Source organism: Alexandromys fortis, unplaced genomic scaffold (genome assembly GCF_014885135.2).
Source record: "Alexandromys fortis isolate MF-2015 unplaced genomic scaffold, M_Fortis_MF-2015_v1.1 scaffold_31, whole genome shotgun sequence".
In the NCBI taxonomy this organism is placed as follows: Eukaryota; Metazoa; Chordata; class Mammalia; order Rodentia; family Cricetidae; genus Alexandromys; species Alexandromys fortis.
The window spans coordinates 10,517,164-10,537,116 of NW_026067974.1; the positions used below are offsets into that span (position 1 = coordinate 10,517,164).

The following is a 19,953-nucleotide window of genomic DNA, read 5'->3' on the forward strand; positions in this document are numbered from 1 at the left end:
AGGCAGCCCACAACCTCCTGTAACACCGGTACCAGGGAATGCAACACCCTCTTCTGGTCTCCTTAGGTACTGCATGCACATGATGCACCTAAGCTCATGCAGGCACACACACACACACACACACATACAAAAATAAAAATAAATCAATAAATAAGCAGTATTCTTTTTGAAGATTGTGGCTGGTTTTAATCCTTTGCATTTTCAGACCAGACAGGCAACTGTTGGGATTGTACTGATCTGAAGTTACTGTGAGAAAAGTCAATATTTTCACGATATTGTGTCTTCTAACTCTTCAGTATTGTATTTATCTTTTGTTTAATCTTCTCTAAGATCTCTCATATTAACAAGGGAGTTGAGCCCTCTTATACCCTTTGTCCGATACTTTCCGAAGTATTTCATGTTGTACAAATTTCATTTTGCATTTATTGGTGATCAGTCAAAATACTGTATTTTCATAATTCATCTGTAAATCTGCAGTTTTGATTCATATATTTGATCATCTCGTCACAGTACTGCTCTCCTCTTTTGCCTTCTCCTTTCACGAGTCTCACCTGCCTGGCCTCTTGCCCTTGCTGGCCTGGTCTTGCTGGCTCTCCTGTACAGTGTGAGGAGGAGCCAGTGTGAGTGTGCATGCCCATCCTGCCAGACTCAGAGAGAACGCACATAAACATTTCCTCTGTGGTGGCTTAGCTTACTGTGTGTTTCCGTGTACTCTGATCGGGTTAAAGCAGTGCCTGTGTGTTCCTGGTCTTCTAGGAAATGAGTACATACTGAATTTTACAGAGTGCTTTTTCATTTCCATTGAAACAATCACATCATTTTCCTTCTTAAATTTCTTTCCTTGGTTTATTTTGTTTGTTTGGAGACAGTCTCTCTCCGTGTAGCCCCAGCTGGCCTGGTATTTGCTGAAATCCTCCAGCCTGCATCCTGAGAGCTGGGACTATAGGAATGAGCAACCATGCCCAGTTAAAATTGTAAATGGGCTAAAAAAATCTGCAATGTAAACCAGATTGAAGCCTCAGATTAGCAAGGATAGATCCTTTTTATTGCTTGGTTTGGTTTTTTCTGCTTTTTCCTCTGAGCTAGTGAGGAGGGTTGACCTGCATCTTCCCTTGACCACACTGTTAGACTGCTATTACTGAGTCTTCACTCAATCTTCCACGGCCTTTGAGGCAGGGTCTCTCAGTCAAACCTAGAGCTAACAGATATGGCTGCTCTCGATAACCAGCTTACTCCAGGTTCCCCTTCCGAGGCTGCAATCCGGGCGGTCACCACACCTGAAATAGCATTTGCTTGGCTTCTGGGGATCGGGATTCCAGCCCTACTGCTTGCTTATGCGGTAAGTGCTTTAATTACTGACCCAGCTCTACAGGCTATAGCCCTGATTTTTTTTCTTCTAATATAAATTATTAAGGCAGTTCATATTTTTCTGTTTTAAAAAACTGGTCTTAGCCTACCCCCACAGATTTTATATGTATATTTTAGTACCATTAAGTACAAAACCCAAAAAACTTGTAATTTATATTAGGATTTTCCCTTGGCTTGTATTTTACTTAAAGTATGTGCCATCCCTGTTGGGGAGACTCCCCCAAACTAGGAACCCTAGGTTCACCCGAGGCAAAATCTGAGTCCAATGGTCACCTTGAAGGGAGACAGAGCTAGCACATTCTCCAGTGCAGATCCTGTTTGTATGCACATGTGTGTGTGTGTGAGTATGTAAGTATGTGTGAAAGTGTGTATGCACACATCCATGTGTGCGTGTATCTATGAGTGTGTGTGTACAAGTGTGTGCATGTATATTTATGTATGTGTAAGCACACATGTGTATGTGTGTGCTTGAATTTGTTTTGGTTTTTTTTTGGGGGGGGGGCAGAGTCTATGTAGTCCTGGCTATCCTGGAGCTTGCTATGTAGACCAGGCTGGCCTTGAACTCAGAGAGATCCTCCTGCCCCTGTCTCCCTAGTGCTGGAATTAAAGGTGTGTGCCTCTTTGTCCAGCCTATTTTCATATTTTCATTTTCTATATCTCATTTGTCTTTACAGCTGCACGAACCCCATAGGATGTATGTACCACATTTTCTTTATGTTAGGTATTTTGGTATTTTCTTAGACGAGCCTCTCTGCCTACGCAAATAATCCCAATCAGACCGAATTAAAGATGCCCATGTTTAACAGAATGCTCCCGGGTGGCCCTGGGGAAACATGGAGAGGGGAAGAGAGGAGACCACACATTCATTCTCTGGGGGGCAGCTGACATAGCCTGTGGGGGTGTTCCTGACCTTCCCTGGGGAGGGGTTAACCATTTGGCCAGCTTTCTCTGAGGTGGAGTTTGGACTAAGGCGACTTCCCAGGGGAGGGAGCTTGGAATGGAGTTTTCCACCCAACATTCCAAAAATGAATACCAAGGGGCTGGGGTGAAGCCCCCGACTAAATATGCCAGGCTCTTTGTATAAAGGGTACCAGGGTTTTGTATAAAGAGGTGATGCTTCCGACCAAACACTTTACCCATCCATGTACTGATGGACATGTAGGCTCCCTCCACTGCTTAGGTGCTGTGAAGAATTGAGCAGCAAACATGGATGTGCACGTGCCTGTGTGATGTGTCTGTGGGCTTAGAGCCCTTCAGGTACAGACTCAAAGATGATGTAGCCGAGCCACAGTGCCTTTCCCTCCCTCCATCAGTGACCATAGCTTTTTTCTTCCTTCACACTGCCACCAGCATTTCTTGTCATTTGTTTCTTGATGCTAGCCACTCTAACTGGGGCGAGAGGAACTGAAGAAGCAGTTTTAATTTGCATTTCCCTGGTTGTTAGGGCTGTTGAATACTTCTCAAGCTTTGTGTTCCTTCTTTTAAGAATTGTACTCATGGCTCAGCGATGGTGGCACAGGCCTTTAATCCCAGCACTCGGGAAGCAGAGGCAAGGGATCTCTGTGACTTTGAGGCCAAAACTTTTGTCTTGAAAAACCAAAAAACCAAACAAAAAAAAAACTGTTGGGGCTGGAGAGATGGCTCAGAGATTAAGAGCACTGACTCCTCTTCCAGAGGTCCTGAGTTCAATTCCCAGCAACTACATGGCGACTCACAACCATCTGCAATGAGATTTGGTACCCTCTTCTGCTGAGTCTTAATAATAAATAAGTCTTAATAAATAAGAAAAAAATTTAAAAAACTGTTTTCATTTCATTAGCCCGACAGGTTGGGGGATCCTAGGTCTCTGGTGTTGAGCTTCTGCAGTTCTTCTAGAACACCTATGATGAAAACAACTCTCTTGCTCACTCCTCTGCACCCTCCGGCCCACACCACCCAGCTTGCATTGCTTTCTAGATCCCAAATAAGTGTTTAAACTTCTTTTCTGTTGCTAATGTTATACCCACATCATGAGCCCCCCCAGAGACCACCAAGAGTCCCAGGTTCCTATGTAAAAGCAAAGAGCCTTTATTGCAGGCTCAAACATGGGCTCTCCATCCGTTCCGACACAACAGTTGAATCAGGGAGAGCCCTGAGCTCAGCTATGGCAGGGTTTTTAAGGAGTAAAGGGTAGGAGATTCAGATAGGGGTTGAACTCCTGATTGGGCAGGAGTGGGGCAACAGTCTTGTCAAACAGGGATTGGTACTACATTGCTGCAAGGAAAATTCTAACCTCTATACAAGTTATATAAGCTATTCTTCTGGAGCATCTAGTACTTGTTTGTCTCAATTCTGATTGGTCCCCCGTAGGGTACAGTTTGCGTTTTTTCCTGGTTATTTTAAGGGTGGAGCCTAGTCCCAGTATTATTAGTCTGCAGCCCATCATGACTCCACTAATGTTAAGTTAGGCCTCTTTAGCCAGTTTGTTTTCCTATTCCTTTGTGAGTTTGGTTTGTTTTATTTTTGTTTGTTTTTGTCTTTTTTAAAAATATTTATTATGGGGCTGGAGAGATGGCTCAGTGGTTAAGAGCACTGTCTGCTCTTCCAGAGGTCCTGAGTTCAATTCCCAGCAACCACATGGTGGCTCACAACCATCTGTAATGGGGTCTGGTGCCTTCTTCTGGCCTGCAGGCATACACATAGAAAGAATATTGTATACATAATAAATAAGTATTTTTAAAAAATATTTATTATGCATACAATAGTCTTTCTGTGTGTACGGCTGAAAGCCAGAAGAGGGCACCAGAACTCATTACAGATGGTTGTGAGCCACCATGTGGTTGCTAGGAATTGAACTCAGGACCTTTGGAAGAGCAGACAATGTTCTTAACCGCTGAGCCATCTCTCCAGCCCTGCTTTTGTCTTTTGAGATGTGATCTCATGTAGCCCTGGCTGGCCTCAAAATTCCCAAAGTGGCAGACAACGATTGTGATGGCTGTTCTTGGTTGTCAAGTTAGTTAATCTGAAATTAAATAAAACCCAAATGGCTGGACATACCTGTGACAGATTTTTGTTCTTTTTTATTATTTTTATTGAGCTATGCATTTTTCCCCACTCCTCTCCCTTCCTCTCCTCTCTCCTTCTACCATCTCCAGTGACCCCCATGCTCTCAGTTTACCCAGGAGATCTTGTCTTTATCTCCTTCCTATGTAGATCCATGTATGCCTCTTAGGATCCTCTCTGTTGTCTAGGTTCTCCGGGGTTGTGGATTGTAGGCTGGTTTTCTTTGCTTTATGTCTAAAAACCACTTATGAGTGAGTACATATGATATTTGTCTTTCTGGATGTAGGTTGGATTTTTTTTCTTAATTAAAGCATCTGAAGTGGAAAGACGCATTTCTAACCCATATCTTTTAAAGTGGTAAATCCAGCCAGGCGATGGTGGCGCACGCCTTTAATCCCAGCACTCAGGAGGCAGAGGCAGGTGGATCTCTGTGAGTTCGAGACCAGCCTGGTCTACAGAGCTAGTTCCAGGACAGGCTCCAAAGCCACAGAGAAACCCTGTCTCGAAAAACCAAAAATAAAATAAAATAAAAAAATAAAGTGGTAAATACACCTTTAATCTGGGCTACACCTTCTGCTGGCAGCCTATATTACGGACACGGAAGGAGGAAGCTAGGTCTCTCTGCCTGCTTGCTCTTGCTGGTAGGTCCATCCCTTCACTGGCATGACAGTCTACTGTGAGATCCCAGCATATACTGGAGACCAGACATCCAGCCTTGGGAACCGAGTGACTACTGGATTCTTGGACTGTCTGTTGACAGACAGCCATTGTTGGACTTGCTGGACCACAGCCTGTAAGCCATTCTAATAAACCCCCTTTCTATATATAAAATGAATGAATATTTGTATATTCATCGGTCAGTTCTGCTCCTCTGAGCACCTGACTGGTACAACGGCCTTGGACTCCTGATCCTCCCCTCCTGATCCTCCCCCCCCTGATCCTCCCCTCTCCTCCTGATCCTCTCCTCCTGATCCTCCCCTCCCCTCCTGATCCTCCCCTCTCCTCCTGATCTTTCCCTCCACTCCCCTCCTGAGTGCTGGGGTCACAGGTGTGTGCCACCACCCCTAGCCTGTTCCTCTTTCTGCCATCTAATGAGATTTCTAGAGGAGGAGGAGGACTGGGGTGTGGCTCAGTGTCACCTCGTTTGTCTAGTGGTAGCGAAGACCTTGGCTTTGAAACCAGCCAGCCATGCCAAGAGGAAAAACCAATAGAGAGAAGACACTATTCCCAATCTGCTACTTTTAATCAGAGACCATGCATAGGATCCAGGCCAACATTAGGTTACAAACAGACACAGGTGGACTTATTACGGTTCAGAGCTAGCAGGAGAGAGCAAGCAATATACATGATACAGAGGCTCCGTGCCTCAGGGTCACAGTGCACATTCTGGTTAAGCTGATCACCCCAATTCTTCTGGAGGACTGACTCCACCTGAAAGGAAACTCACCAGATTAAAAGCTAGGCGCTCTCACACACGCGCATGCACACGCACACACGCATACACACCCAGACCACAATGGCCAACAGCTGGCCACAGCCCTTCGTTCTGAGCTGTGACAGACATTAGAGCCATCATGGAATTCTTCCTGCAAAGCTGAAGAACCCCACACCATCTCCACATAGCAGCAGGCACTCAGGATGGCACCAGACGCCATCTTGGACTAGTCTTTTTCTATCCTCTTTGCCCACTGGCAGGCAGAAGAACATGTCAAATCTGTCCCAAACCTGCTGCACAGACATGAGCAGGCAGTAACTACAGAGTAAAAAGGGCTGTACTGTGGGGTTTTCAAGTCCTTCCAGAACACAGGCACTGGTCTCTACTATGGCCCTAGCCCTCTCTATCCAGTGTCTCACCTGGTCCCTCAGCAAATGCAGCTTCCCATTCTCCAGTGCTTCGTTCACATACTCGGCATTGTCAGATAGGGCTGGAAGCAGGAAAAGGTTGTTAGTAGAAAAGGTGAGGGACAGGTGGCTTTGCTGGCGATCTTCAGTGGCTCACCACACGTACATCATCAGGGGGTTTCAGAGAGCTCCCAGGAGGCCTGGTGGGAATATCCCAAATGTTTCCTACTCCCCTGTTAAAATATGGAGCATTATAGACTATACCAGAGGGAACAGGGATATTCCCCCTCAATATCTGGCCTGGGAAAGACTGACAGTCTCTGAAATGCTGAGGGCTACCCCTCATAGAATATACACACTCCCTAAGATTTGATTCTCCACCAGCCTCCTTGCTCTGCTTTCCTCCTCACCTATTAAGGCATCCAAGAGCATCAGAATGGCTTCTGCACGTGCTTTTACCAAGCACCCGGCATTATCATGAAGGGTGCGAATGAGAGGACCTGCTGGGCCCTCAGTCTGCGTCGAAGCATCAGAGAACAAGACAGCAGAAACCTGGGGGTGGGAGAGGGGGAAGCTAAGTATGGTTCTGTCCAGTTGATTCCCATCCTGCCATCTGCCCTCCACAGTCCTCTGTGTCCACCCCAGTTCTTCCTTGGATCCCTTACTTTCTGTTCCAGGTCCTCCAGCCCCCCTTCCTTGATGGCGCATGTAGTGGCAGAGCATAGCACATTCTTCTGCTTCTCATCCAGTTCCTGCAGGCTTCTCCCTGTGTTCTCTACGTGCTCCTTCAAAGTTTCAGTAGTTCCCTGTGTTCCTAGAGGCGTTTCTATAAAGACAACAATTATGAATCTGACTCACTGTGCCAACAGGCTCCATTTGTAAAGTCTACTATACCTTGCCCCAACCCACCCCCGAGATAGTCTCATGTAGCCCAGGCTCACTATGTAGCCAAGGACTGCCCTTCTCTCGGATCATCTTGCCTCAAGAACTGGGATCACAATAGGATGCCACAATGCCTGGCTAGACCTTATTTTAATCTACTTTTTGTTTTTGCTGTTGTTTTTACCTCATCTCTGTGTTTTGCCTTCTTCTAAACTATTTGTTCTGTTAAAATGGAACTCCCTCTTCCGACATGCCTACCATCACCCATTTACCTGGCTTCCATCTCCCTAGTTCACCTCATCTAGTCCCAGTTTGCCATATCCAGAAATAAACTTGGTTGTTTAATTTTCACCGAAGTGTAGTCCCCAAAGCCAGGTGTAGTGGTGCACCTCTGTAATCCCAACACTAGGGAGGAGCAGACTGGAGGGCGGACCAGGAGTTCAAGGCCAACCTCAGCTACTTAGGAACTTCAAGGCCAGCCTGAGAGACTTGCAGCAAGAGGAGGTGGGGAGAAAGAAAGAAAGAAAGAAAGAAAGAAAGAAAGAGAGAGAGAGAGAGAGAGGGAGGGAGGGAGGGAGGGAGGGAGGGAGGAAGGAAGAAAGAAAGGAAGAGAGAAAGAGAGAAAGAGGGAAGGAGGAAGAAAAGAGAAATCTACACCTCTAGGGTCCTGCCCTGTTTGAGTTCCTGTCCTGACTTCCTTTGATGATGAACAATGATATGGAAATATAGCCAAATAACTCATTTCCTCTCCCCATTGCTTGGGCCATGGTGTTCTACAATACCATGTAATACTAACCCTAACTAAGACACCAGCCTGCACCATTCTGCTGATCCCACCGAGTGGTAAGTGTTACATCATATCAACCTGAGGATAGATGAATTCTGCCATACTGTATGTGGGCCTAGAGACAGGTAAGGCCCCACACATAGCTAGTAAGTCCTCTCTCTGCCAAGGGAGGAAGTCTTCAGAGTCTCTGAGCACACCTAACCCCTATGGGCATTCTTCTCCCAGTGATGAGCTGCCATTGCCCATGTCAGGGAGTCTGTACCCTTACCGCGTAATCTAAGTTATATATGCAAGATCCTTCTCACATCCTCGGCGACCCGCCGCCACAGGGCTGTGCCTGGGTGACTCGAGCAGCAGCCAACACCCAGAGAAGGTACAACATGCCCTCCGTCCCTTCCTGAGGCCTCTTTGGGTAGAGGGAAAGCCCCAAATGTCCCAGAGGAATCACATACAGAGCCATAGACCTTCCTGCCTGGTCAGAAAAGTCCAGATTTGGGAGGCTATGAGCAAGAGTGGTACGGCAGGGTACCTGAGACTAGTTCAGTGCAGTTCCCTCATCCACCCCACGCTAACAAGTGGCCCTGGGCCAACAGTGCATCCAGGCTGCTCCTCCACAAGCATGTGTCCTCCCTTCTGAACACATCCGACTACAGACTCTGCCGTGCACTGCCTTCCGTCTTGCATGCTCTGAGACAATGACTGGGTAGCCCAGGGGCTCACTCACCTCCTTGAAAAGACCTTCTTCTTCCTTCATTCCAGAAGTCAAGAGCTAAGCCAACACCGAGAGGTGGAAAGAAAGAAAAAAGAAAGAATAAGAAAATAGTGGTTTCTGTATTGATGCCCTCCTTTCCCTCCCTCTTGCTTACATATTGACCCATTTTCGAAGATGAGCTGCTTCATTCGATAGGCCAGGATCGTGTTGGCAGGGACGGTGATTTTGCGTTGGCTCTAAGGAGAAAGAGTTTGTGTTGATGGAAATTACATTGCTATCCTGCCTAATCTCCCAAACACTCCTAAGAGGTAGACAGTTTTATTCTAAGTCTACAGATGAACTAAGACTCTAAGACAAGTATCTGAGCCAATCCTACAGCTGAAACCAATGGCAGAGCTGAAATTCGAACCCATGTCTGACCCCAAACCCATTCTGTTTCCACTGTTTAACAAGTGTATACTGAAGACAAGATTTGTTCCAGGGACTCTAGCTCCTCCTGCCTGCTAGACAGGGAGACAGACACGGGACAGAATAACCACATGGTAGAGACTATCCAGACTGAGTGTGCTGGTGCACGCAGTACTCGCAAAGGCAGGCAGATCTCCATGAGTTCGAGGCCAGCTTGATCTACAAAGTGAGTTCAGGGTAGCCAGAGCTATGTGGAGAAACCTTGTCTCAAAAGACCAAAAAATAAAACTAAAAAGGAAATGAAAAGAGGGCATCCTAAGTCAGCCTGTGACTCCTTCAAGGCGGCACACTCTTCCTCCACAAGGCACAGAGACCAGCCAGCACTGCTCCGAGAGGCCTGAGGAGGAGCTAAGAAGGCCTAGTCTTGGCAGGCACCCTCAGGGGGCCTTCAGTGGATGGCACAAGGCTGGCTGGTCCACACCCCATCTCCCAGGGTACTAACCTTTTTTTCATAGTTCTTAAGAAGTGAGCACAAAATTTTATAGCCCATTTTTCTTTGTAGGGTTTCCTCGTCTTCTGTCTCCAGAGTTTCTGTCACCAGATATATATTTTCTTTCATATTAATTGTTTTAAATGAAGCGGGTAGTTTCTGCTTCACCTTCCTAGAGGGAATGGAAGGGATAAGAGTTCAGGGCCTCTCAGTGACCTCTCCCTGTCTACCAACTACTTCCTTTTCAGAGTAAATTCCTGTAGGGCTGCAAAGCCAAGGGACATTACACACTGCAGCTATCACCCTACATTCTACCCACGGTGGTGTGGAGGCAGGGTGCTCAATGGGAAGGGATCTCACTAGCATTCAGTATGTTCCTGCCCATCACAGATGGTGGGAGACTTCATACCCCACCCTCTATGATGTAGGCAGAATTACATCTTTTTCTTCTTACTACACTTGTTGGCTTGGGGGGGGGGGTACATGGTGGTTTGAGTGAGATGTCCCCCAGAGTCTTGGTTCCCAGTTGGTGGTGCTGTTTGGGAAGGATTAGGAGGTGTGGCCTTGCTGAAGTGCAGCGCTAAGGGCAGGCTTTGAGGTTTCAAAGCCACCTGCCACCACCAGACCACTCTCTCTGCTTCCTGCTTGTGGTCGGAGATGTGAACTCTCAGCTTCTGCTTCCTGCCACCATGTCTGCTGCTTGTTACCAAATTCCCCATTGTGATGGACTCTTACTAAGGCCAGCCTGGTCTACATTCAAGTTCCAGGCCCACCAGAGCTACAATAATTGAGATCTTGTTATAAAACAAACAAAAATTTGTTTGCTAAAGCAATATCTCAGTGGTTAAGAACACTGGCTACTCTCCCAGTGGACCCAGGTTCAATTCCCAGCACCCACATGGTGGCTCACAACTGTCCAGAACAAAGAGAGAAAATAGTAGACTAAATGTAACCAGTAGACTGAACCAGGTGATGATGAGATTGGGGTGGGAAGCAGGCACTGGGGGAGAGAAGGGAAGAGAGAGAGGAGAGGAGCGAGAGAAAGCTGACCAAAAGAGCATACGGCCAAAATGGCAGGATTATATAGGAATGAGAAGCTGGGGGAAGAGAAGCAAAGCCCTCGGGCTGGAGAAGTTGAGGGTAGGACAGGGGCAGATGTGGCGAGCTGAGAAGAGCCACTCTACTGAGTGAGCCTGGGGGCCAGCATCCTCTTTGGTAAGCTAACAGGCACTACAGTTAGTCTTTTGTCCTGGGTTTCTGTTGGATCTGACCCACAGCAATCGGTCACTCAGAAGATGGCAGGCTGTGAGGGAGCCAGGAGGCTGCCTGGGCAGATAAGGAAGGTCAGCACAGGAGTGGGCCTGAGGGTGAACAGCCAGGGTGCCCCTGAGATGACTCATGCCCAGAAGGCTTCCTTCCCCTTGTCCATTCCCACTACTGCCTGAATCCAGCCCCATCTTAAAAAGTAGCTATCTATGTGTAGTGCCTGCGTGTATGTATGTGTACCATATAGGTGCAAGAGATGGAGGTCAGAAAAGGGCATCAGATCCCCTGGAACTGGAATTACAGATGGTTGGGCACCCCCATATGAGTGCTGGGAACCAATACTAAGTCCTTGGTGTGAGCAGCAAGTGCTCGTGACCACTGAACCATCTCTTCAGTCCCCGCCTCACTTGTTGACAAGGAAATCCAAATATCTCTGGGTTATCTTCCTATGTATTATGGTGGTTTTCCAATCACAGGACCGTAGTCTTTCAACGGCAAGTATTTCTTCAGGGAATTTTGCCGGTAATATTGCTGACAATTTTGCTGGCAATATTGCTGACAACAGTTTTACTGACAGCTTTGAATCTGTTTTATCCTGGACTTGGAATTTAGCCTTTTCACCTGGAAAGACAAGAGTAAATATCACATTGATGCTAACCTAAAAGGCCCTTCTCCAGAAAGCCCTTGCTAGCACTGCCCCTTCCTCCGTGAAGCCTGCCGTCCTCAACATTACAGGCCACCGTCCATGGCATCAGTCTGCCCTGCACCCTTCTCCCCAGGTAACCTGTTAAGTCATCTGGCCTCTCTCTAGAGAGAGAATCTTAACTAAGTCCTTCCCATGCTTGGGGACACCAAGTATTCAGGCAAGAACTTAAGACAGTGCCTGGCACACATTACAGGGTTCAACAGATGCAAGCTAATGCCACTGGGATTCTGAAATGAGGCAAGGAAAGGATACGTGGAAAACAAAATGCAAGTAGCTCAGTCCCTGGTGTCTGCATGAAGGTGCAGGGGTGGATGAGGTGGTCAGGGAAGCTGGTGCAGGGGTGGAGTGAGGTGATCATGGGAAGCTGGTGCAGGGGTGGAGGTGGCCAAGGAAACTGGTGCAGGGGTGGAGTGAGGTGGCCAGGGAAGCTGGTGCAGGGGTGGAGTGAGGTGGCCAGGGAAGCTGGTGCAGGGGTAGAGTGAGGTGGCCAGGGAAGCTGCCCATCTGCACAGACTCCAGGCGTCTGATGTAGCATTCATCAGGGGCCCAGCGCTGGGTAGGCTGATTCTGCTGCTGCTCGTGGTTTAGGGAGGATATAGGGGATGCAGGAAGACCTTCCTCCTTAGACCTCCCAAGTACAGACCTGCAAAGAAGGGACAGCTCCTGCTGCCGGGTGAGGGGCCCAGCTGGATTTCCAGAGGAAATGCATTTGAAATAGAAAATGACCAAATTAGGAACTACTTAAAATCAATCCATGGGGCCAGGCAGTAGTGACACATGCCTTTAATCCCAGCACTTGGGAGGCAGAGGCAGGCAGATCTCTGAATTCAAGACCAGTGTGGTCTACAGAGCAAGTGACAGAAACCCTATCTCAAACAACCAAAAAAAAAAAAAAAAAAAAAAAAAAACCAACAACAAAAATCAACCCATAGGGCACTAATGTCTCAGGGCCTCTTCATTTCTCAAGCAGTATAAGTTTGATATGTACTTTGTTAGAAAAAAAAAAGGAAAAATGAATTCCACGTATTCCACGTTTGCCCTCTTTCTAAGCCATCTTGATGATGCATACAAGTGTCCTGGCTGATGCCCTCAATGGTGCTAATACTGAAAGGAGGTCCTTCTCAGGACCACGCCAAAGTCACTGTCCAGTCTAACTATGACAATGAAGCAGGGTGTTACTGGCGAACTTGATTCTGATCATCACTTCACAGGCAGGTTAAACTGTGTGAGGTCATCAGCCCAGACGGGATGTGTGGCTCAGAGACTAGATAGCTCTTCCTTTCTCATCCCTCCTGTCTCGAGGTGTGGCCACCTTGGCTGACATCATGGAGCATAAAGGAGCAAACTGAAAACACAGAGGAGGGAAAATGCTGGGCATCTCTTCCCGGATCTGTAAAACATGCACACAAACAAGATGCCTCGACAGAAAAGACAAAGATGAAAACAAGGAGTGCAGTGTGGGAGGGCAAATATGAACTTCAACATACCCCCTCGGTCAGGTGATCAGCGGTGGGAAGGCAAGCAGACAGCACGCACACCCTTCATGGATGTGCAGAGCACTTGACTACCCAAACCATAGCCACGGCTGAACCACAGAGAAAAATATGGAAAACAACCAAGCGAAAGCGGACGTCCTACAACATGAGAGGGCAGAGAGACTAAGAGACTACAGCAGAGAGGTCTGGACCACACAACTTTAGTTTCATACTCAAATATTTGTTCACCTAAAATATGGTAGATTTTCTGAATTCAGGATAAGACACTAAAATGGATTCCAGGGTTAGCGGAAACAAAAAGAAGAAACCCCAGGAATATCTGCACTTCGAGGCAGGGAAACAGCATTGTAAAGCCCTCCTATAAAAACCCTGGAGAGATGGCTCAGCCGTAAAAGGCTAGGCTCACAACCAAAAATATGAGTTCAGTTCCCAGCACCCAAGTTGTCTCTTTAGCCACTAAAGATAGATAGATAGATAGATAGATAGATAGATAGATAGATAGATAGATAGATAGATAGATAGATAGATAGGAAGAACCCTTAGAGCTATGGTTTTTTTTCAATCTTCCTGATGTTGCAACCCTTTAATACAGTTCCTCATGTTGTGGTGACCTCCAACCATAACATTATTTTGTTGCTATGTGATCACTGTATTTTTTTTAAAGATTTATTTATTTATTATGTACACAGTGTTCAGCCTCCATGTATACCTGCAGGTCAGAAGAGGGCACCAGACCTCATTACAGATGGTTGTGAGCCACCATGTGGTTGCTGGGAATTGAACTCAGGACCTCCGGAAGAGCAGTCAGTGCTCTTAACCTCTAAGCCATCTCTCCAGCCCCTGATCACTGTATTTTTAGTGAGGAATCATAATGTAACTGATACGCAGGATATCTGACATACAGCCCCTGTGAAAGGGTCATTATAACCCACAAAGGGGTCACGACCCATAGCTGAGAACTGATGCCTTCTAAATTTCAGTTCAACTTGTCTTTCAGCCCACGCCCAGGGAAGAGGGGTCCTGTCCAGCAGAGCTACCAGAGGGAGAGTCTGCGTGCACCTCCCATGGCCGGCAGGGCCATTTACTTAGTCATCTAGAGTTCACAGGTGAAGACTCTGAAACCTACACAGATAAAAAGCAGCTCATCCGGACATCACCCTGCTGGTCAACAGCAGAGTGGCCTTCAAAACCGGGCAACCTTAGCTGTGAAGTCTGCGTCCATCCTGACTATCACATCTTCCTCCATTTACCCATCAGTTTAATTATAAAAATATAAACTCAGAGCTCAGGAATTGGCATTGCAGAGAGACACAGGAAAGGGAGACTATGTAGGAATGACTTCCAATACAAAGAAATCTCACCAGGTGGTGGTGGCTATGCCTTTAATCCAAGCACTTGGGAGGCAGAGGCAGGTGGATCTCTGTGAGTTCGAGGCCAGCCTGGTCTACAGAGTGAGTTCTAGGACAGTCAGAGCTACACAGAAAAACACAGTCTTGAAAAAACCAAGCCAAAACAAAAATCTCTATTTTACTCCTCTTGCTCACCAACCCTTCTGTGTGTGTCTTATTGGAGGTGTGCCAGGGTGTACAAATCAACTAGCTGAGGCCAATGCAGAGCTGAGCACGGGGTAGAATAGAAGCAGGCAAGGTTTCAAGCCGGCCATTTCTCACCTGCCACATACTGACCTCTAAATCCTGCAGGCAGCCTACCAAATAGTCCTTCGTCCTTTTCGTCCAGTATGTCCTCCAGGGTGAGGTCTGTCTTGCGGTAGTAGGCCCATCCCCAGACCCTCTTCCGTCCTCTCACCAAATAACCACATTTGAATGCACCAGCGTCAACCATACTTTTGACAGGAATCATATCCCCTCCAGAATCCAACTCCTGGACCAGGGATCTTGTGACACTTTCAAACAGAGACATTACGCCTGGACCAACAGTGAGAGATGTATTGGGTCAGAAAGGGCTTTTTGTTGTTTTGCTTTAAGACAGTCATGTCTAGCTTAGACTGACCTCAAACCTGCTTTGTAGTGAAAGATGCCCCGGAACTCCTGCCTCTACCTCCCAAAAGCTGGAATTACAACAGGTGGGTCACCACATCTGACTTTGTGTTTTTTTTAGATTTATTATTTAATGTATGAGTGTTTTGTCTGCATGTACATATATGCACCTATATGCCTGGTGTCCATGGAAGTAAGAAAATGTCTCATCTCCCAGAACTGGAATTACAGATGGTCATGAACCACCATATGGGTGTTGGGCACTGAAACCAGATCCTTTGGAAGAGCAGCCAGTGAACCATCTCTCCAGTCCCTGACTCTTGATTTTTAATCTACTGCCTTTCACAGCCTGGGGTCAAGCAAGGGCTCCCAGTTCCAGACAACTAGGAACTGGAATAGCTAATCTTCCCTGCGTGTTGAAAGTGAGGCAATCGTGACACACAGACCGCAAATCTCCCTCAGGCCTTCATAGAACTTACTGAGGCAAATGGGGTGGGGTTGCCCCACACAGGAAAGTGAACCCCAGTTTCCGCATTTCTCAGAGCAAGGTTGCTGTCCCAAAGGCAACAAATGAGAGTTGAGAAGACTCCAACGATTGCCAAGTGCCAGACCTCAGGATACCAGTCTTAACAGCTATTTCTTCCCTCGGCTCCAGTTGGGATTCCTGGGTCTCCCTACCAACCCTTTCCCAATTTCAGGGTGCTAAGTCTGCCCCTGAAAGAAGCAAAAGCTTCCTGGGTCTCCACCACCACTGTATCCTACCCCTTGTGACCTCCTAAGTCCCTAATGTCTGGCCTAGGCACCTAACCCCCCACTGCCCTTTGTCTGTCCTATCTTATAGTAGTCTGCTCTCAACTCTCTTCCAGTCTAGGGATTCTAGGTGTGTGGACAGTGCCCAGAGCCACAGCCAGCTCAGATGCACCGTCCCCAGCTTCTTACCTGAGATGGCAAGTCAGAATCCTGTCAGATCTCTGTGCGGCTCCCGGCTGGAGGAGTGCTAATGGAGGCACCTGAAAGCTCCTAACAGCAGCACTTCCTGGAAATCTGGATAACAACAGGTGCCCCACCCATCTAGCCTTCCTTATGGCCCAGGTGGAATGGCAGGGCCAGGAGAGATCTTGCTCTTTGGACTCAGCAGTAAGTGAGAGATTCTGACACAGGGGCTCGGTGAGTTTGGGCCAGAGAATGGTGTGTTGACGTGGACAATCTAGCGAGCTTGAGATGGAATGAGAATCATGTCCAAACCGCAAGGTTCCCTCCCCAAAGACCACCACCGAGTCCAAATCCGTAAGCAAAAGAAAAGAGCCTTTATTTATTCAAGATCAGGCTTGGGCTGTGTGTCTGATGCAGCAGTACAAACAGAGCGCGCCCAGCCGTTTATCATGGTAGAAGTTGGGGGTAAGGGGGTTTTCAGGATTCAACCTGATTGGCTGACATTTGTCTAGGGTGTGTGTGTGTGTGTGTAAGAGAATAGGTACATTCTGGGTTTGATGACATCTTAATCTTATCCAATGGTTGGTATATTCGTAATAAGGAGTAGGGGCAGTTAGGTATGACCAGGAAGGAATGGGGAATACCTGACCCGTTCCGAGATCCACTGTTCTTCGGGTAGTCCATGAATATTGGCTCATACCTGTGGCTCCCTGCACCCAAGACTTTTTTTGAGAGAGGTTCCCTTGGTGTTTGGTTTAGATCAAATGTTGAGTTCCAGGGGCTGGAGAGATGGCTCGGTGGTTAAGAGCATTGCCTGCTCTTCCAAAGGTCCTGAGTTCAATTCCCAGCAATCACATGGTGGCTCACAACCATCTGTAATGAGGTCTGGTGCCCTCTTCTGGCCTGCAGACATACACACAGACAGAACATTGTATACATAATAAATAAATATTAAAAAAATGTTGAGTTCCAGTTCTACTACTACTAAATTTGTAGGTTTTCCCTGGGCTCAGGGAGGGGACTCAAACCCCGTGGCAGGAGTCACATCCTGAGTCATAGTCCTTATGTTTGGACTCCTGGGAGCACCCTTTAGCCCAATGTCCCATTCCCCAGCAATAAGCACATGGATCTTTCTGCACCTAGGATGCTCCCTTCGGTGGAGGCCCTTACCTTGGCCTCTGGCTAGGCATCTCAGTCATTCCTTCTTTTCACCTGGGTCTCCTGCGGTGGCTGCTAGGGTTCTTGCCGTATTTCCAGGTAACTCTGCATTCTCTGCAGCAATGACCCTCATCTGTTTATCCTCTGGGGCTTCTCTGTTGTACACTGAGCTACTGCTCACAGCTCCTGGACGCTCTGATCTGTAAGCCCATCTATCTTCTGTGACTTGCACCTAACGTCAGGCGTGGTCTAATTAACAAAGGCCAGGACCACAGATGACCTATTTTCCTCGGCCTGAGGATCCATAGGGAGTATGCCCTAAAGCCCTCCATAATCCGTTCTAAGAAGGCTGATGGAGGTGGTTTTTTTTTTTTTTTTTTTTTGGTTTTTTTGTTTTGTTTGTTTGTTTTTTTCGAGATAGGGTTTCTCTGTGGCTTTGGAGCCTGTCCTGGAGCTAGCTCTGTAGACCAGGCTGGTCTTGAACTCAGAGATCCACCTGCCTCTGCCTCCCGAGTGGATCCTGTGTTTTCTTGTAGTAAGTACATCACTGACTTTGGCCAGACTGGTGGACCACATGGAGACCTCCCATTAAAACCTGGCAGTAGACTTGGAGCCTTTCCTTACCTTCTGCCAAGGTGAAATTCCTGTCCTGTTAGAACAGGTCAAGGGGAAGCCTTGGTCTATTGGCACAGAATTGACAGTTGGGTTTCCATCAGATCCTGGGACCAATTTTTGGGCCTCTGTCAGAATTCTCCCTTTCTCCGTGATAAACAGGACCTGTATCAACTGACTGCAATCCTCCCAAGTAGGTTGGTAAGTGAACATAACAGAATCAAAAAGATTGTCTGAGAAACGGGGGCTTTGCTTTTTCCAGTTGTAGAGATCACTCACGGCGAAGGACCAATACTGCATCTGTTCATTGCCCTCACCGTCCTATGGGCCAACCGCACTCAGGGGAAGAGGGACAGAGTTGACCTCCCAGGGCAATTCTCACTGGGCCCGCCCCCTGGTGCAAGGTGGGCTTCCCAAGTTCCCTGGGCCCCCTTCCTGGCCTCCTGACCAGTTGGGGGAGGTACCCGGAAAGAGGAGGCAAGAGGAGTTCATCTTCTGTACCCCTTTGCAGCACAGGGGCAGAAGGCTTAAGGTCCTCTTGCCTTTTGTCTTCCTGTAAGGCGAGGATGGTCTTGTTCATCAGCCCCCTGGAGATAAAGGGTTTTAACCAAGGAAGAGGGTGTGTTACAAGGTCTCCCAAGCGACTATGTAAGGAATCTGGTCCTGGTATCTGGGTTTGCCAAAAATCAGGTCTTATGTCCTAGAAATGACGTGTAAGTCGAAGGTTCCCTCTACCAGCCACCCAGTTCCAAATGCTGGCCATTCGGTCTGGCCAAAGATGGCCAGTTTACCCTTTTTATTTCCAGTCACTTTTTTCTTGCTCTATTTCTAAAGTCCTGAAAGAGGTCCAGAATCAAAGGGAGGGAGGGGAGTAGGCGTACTCTTAGGTGCCCACATTGTCAGCATCAGTCTAAGTCAGGACAAACAACACAACAACACACAGGACAAGGAACAGATAAACAGCCCCCCTGGTGCCCGGAGGCAGAACTGAAGCTGAGACACTGGCAACAACTGCACATCTATTTACAGAAACCAGAGAGATCCACTGTCTACAGCATGGCCCTGGGACCCACCTGTGATCTCTTCACGTGTCCGCATAGACCGTCTACAGGTTCTTACAGTTTCTGGTACTGATTCTGGACGCACTTGCAGAAGGATATTCAAGCAGAAAGACACAAAACAGAAAACTCAGAGGCCGACTTGAGGCTGAAGGCTCTATGGGCGGTAGTCCCTGTAGGCTTGGGGGATCTTGGATGAGCCCCCAAATGTTTTTTTTTTAAAGATTTATTTATTTATTATGCATACAACATTCTGTCTCCATGTATGCCCACACACCAGAAGAGAGTGCCAGATCTCATTACAGGTGGTTGTGAGCCACCATGTGGTTGCTGGGAATTGAACTCAGGACCTCTGGGAGAGCAGCCAGTGCTCTTAACCTCTGAGCCATCTCTCCAGCCCCGAGCCCCCAAATGTTATGCCCAAATTGGAGTTCCCCAAAGACCACCAAGGAGTCTGAATCCGTATGCAAAAGCCAAGAGCCTTTATTCAATTAAAGCCCGAACTTGGACTCTCCGTGTGTCCGATGCAACAGTCTGCCCAGGAGAGCAGGAGAGACTTTTTATCATAGTAGAGGTTGGGGTGAGAGGGTTTTCAAGATTCAAGACCCTGACTGGCTAACACCTGTCTAGGGGTGTTTTGGTGGAAGGGAATAGGTACTGCTGGGCTCAAGGACATCTGGTGATCTTATTTAATCTTATCCAATGGGTAAGATATTCAGGTACTTCCCTTAGATGCTGGTCCAATCCTGGGTGGTATCAGCTCATGGCTTTTCCTGGAATTGGGTGCTGCCTGCCAGTAAATGGAAACTCTCTTGGCTAGTCTCTATCAAGCCTGTCTGTCATGGCAGCTATGCAACCTGGGCCCCATATATGTGGCCAGGCTGCCCTGAGCCCCACAAGTGGGTCCCAAGTAAAGAGAGGTAATAGCCATGGCTGTACCAGGAATACAAAAATGACCTCAGGGCCAGCTAACAAATGCCGTGGTATGGCAGGCAGCATGGCAGGCAGCAACGAAGACTGAAAATTAACTGTAACAACTACAGGAATCAGGCTGGTCCAGTACATACCCAAAGTAACTTTTTTTTTTTTTTTTTTTTTTTTTGATTTTCGAGACAGGGTTTCTCTGTAGCTTTTTGGTTCCTGTTCTGGAACTAGCTCTTCAAGACCAGGCTGGCCTTGAACTCAGAGATCCCCCC

General features: G+C 47.5%; 1 protein-coding gene across 2 annotated transcripts; it reads right to left on the bottom strand.

Annotated features, from left to right (window-relative positions):
* Positions 1-5,650: 5,650 nt before the first annotated feature.
* On the bottom strand, positions 5,651-19,946 carry Gsdmb (gasdermin B). 2 transcript variants are annotated; one of them, XM_050157163.1, is made up of 10 exons: positions 18,773-19,946; positions 14,685-16,832; positions 11,205-11,418; positions 9,544-9,703; positions 8,788-8,869; positions 8,646-8,690; positions 6,918-7,078; positions 6,663-6,804; positions 6,265-6,335; positions 5,651-5,841 (listed from the first exon to the last, which is right to left on the bottom strand). In XM_050157163.1, exons 2-10 carry the CDS (start codon positions 14,917-14,919, stop codon positions 5,692-5,694), a joined length of 1,260 nt encoding a protein of 419 aa, XP_050013120.1. In that variant the 5' UTR covers positions 14,920-16,832; positions 18,773-19,946; the 3' UTR covers positions 5,651-5,691. The 2 variants fall into 2 exon arrangements, with proteins under 2 accessions (XP_050013120.1, XP_050013119.1); XM_050157162.1 differs by having other exon boundaries at positions 5,728-6,335.
* Positions 19,947-19,953: the final 7 nt, after the last annotated feature.

Coding starts and splice junctions, on each gene's coding strand:
- Gsdmb (XM_050157162.1), bottom strand. CDS start 14,919: ATGTCTCTGTTTGAAAGTGTCACAAGATCCCTGGTCCAGGAGTTGGAT. Junction 6,805..6,917: donor TGGAGGACCTGGAACAGAAA/GTAAGGGATCCA, acceptor TCCCACCCCCAG/GTTTCTGCTGTCTTGTTCTC. Junction 6,336..6,662: donor GCTCTTGGATGCCTTAATAG/GTGAGGAGGAAA, acceptor TCCTGCTTCCAG/CCCTATCTGACAATGCCGAG.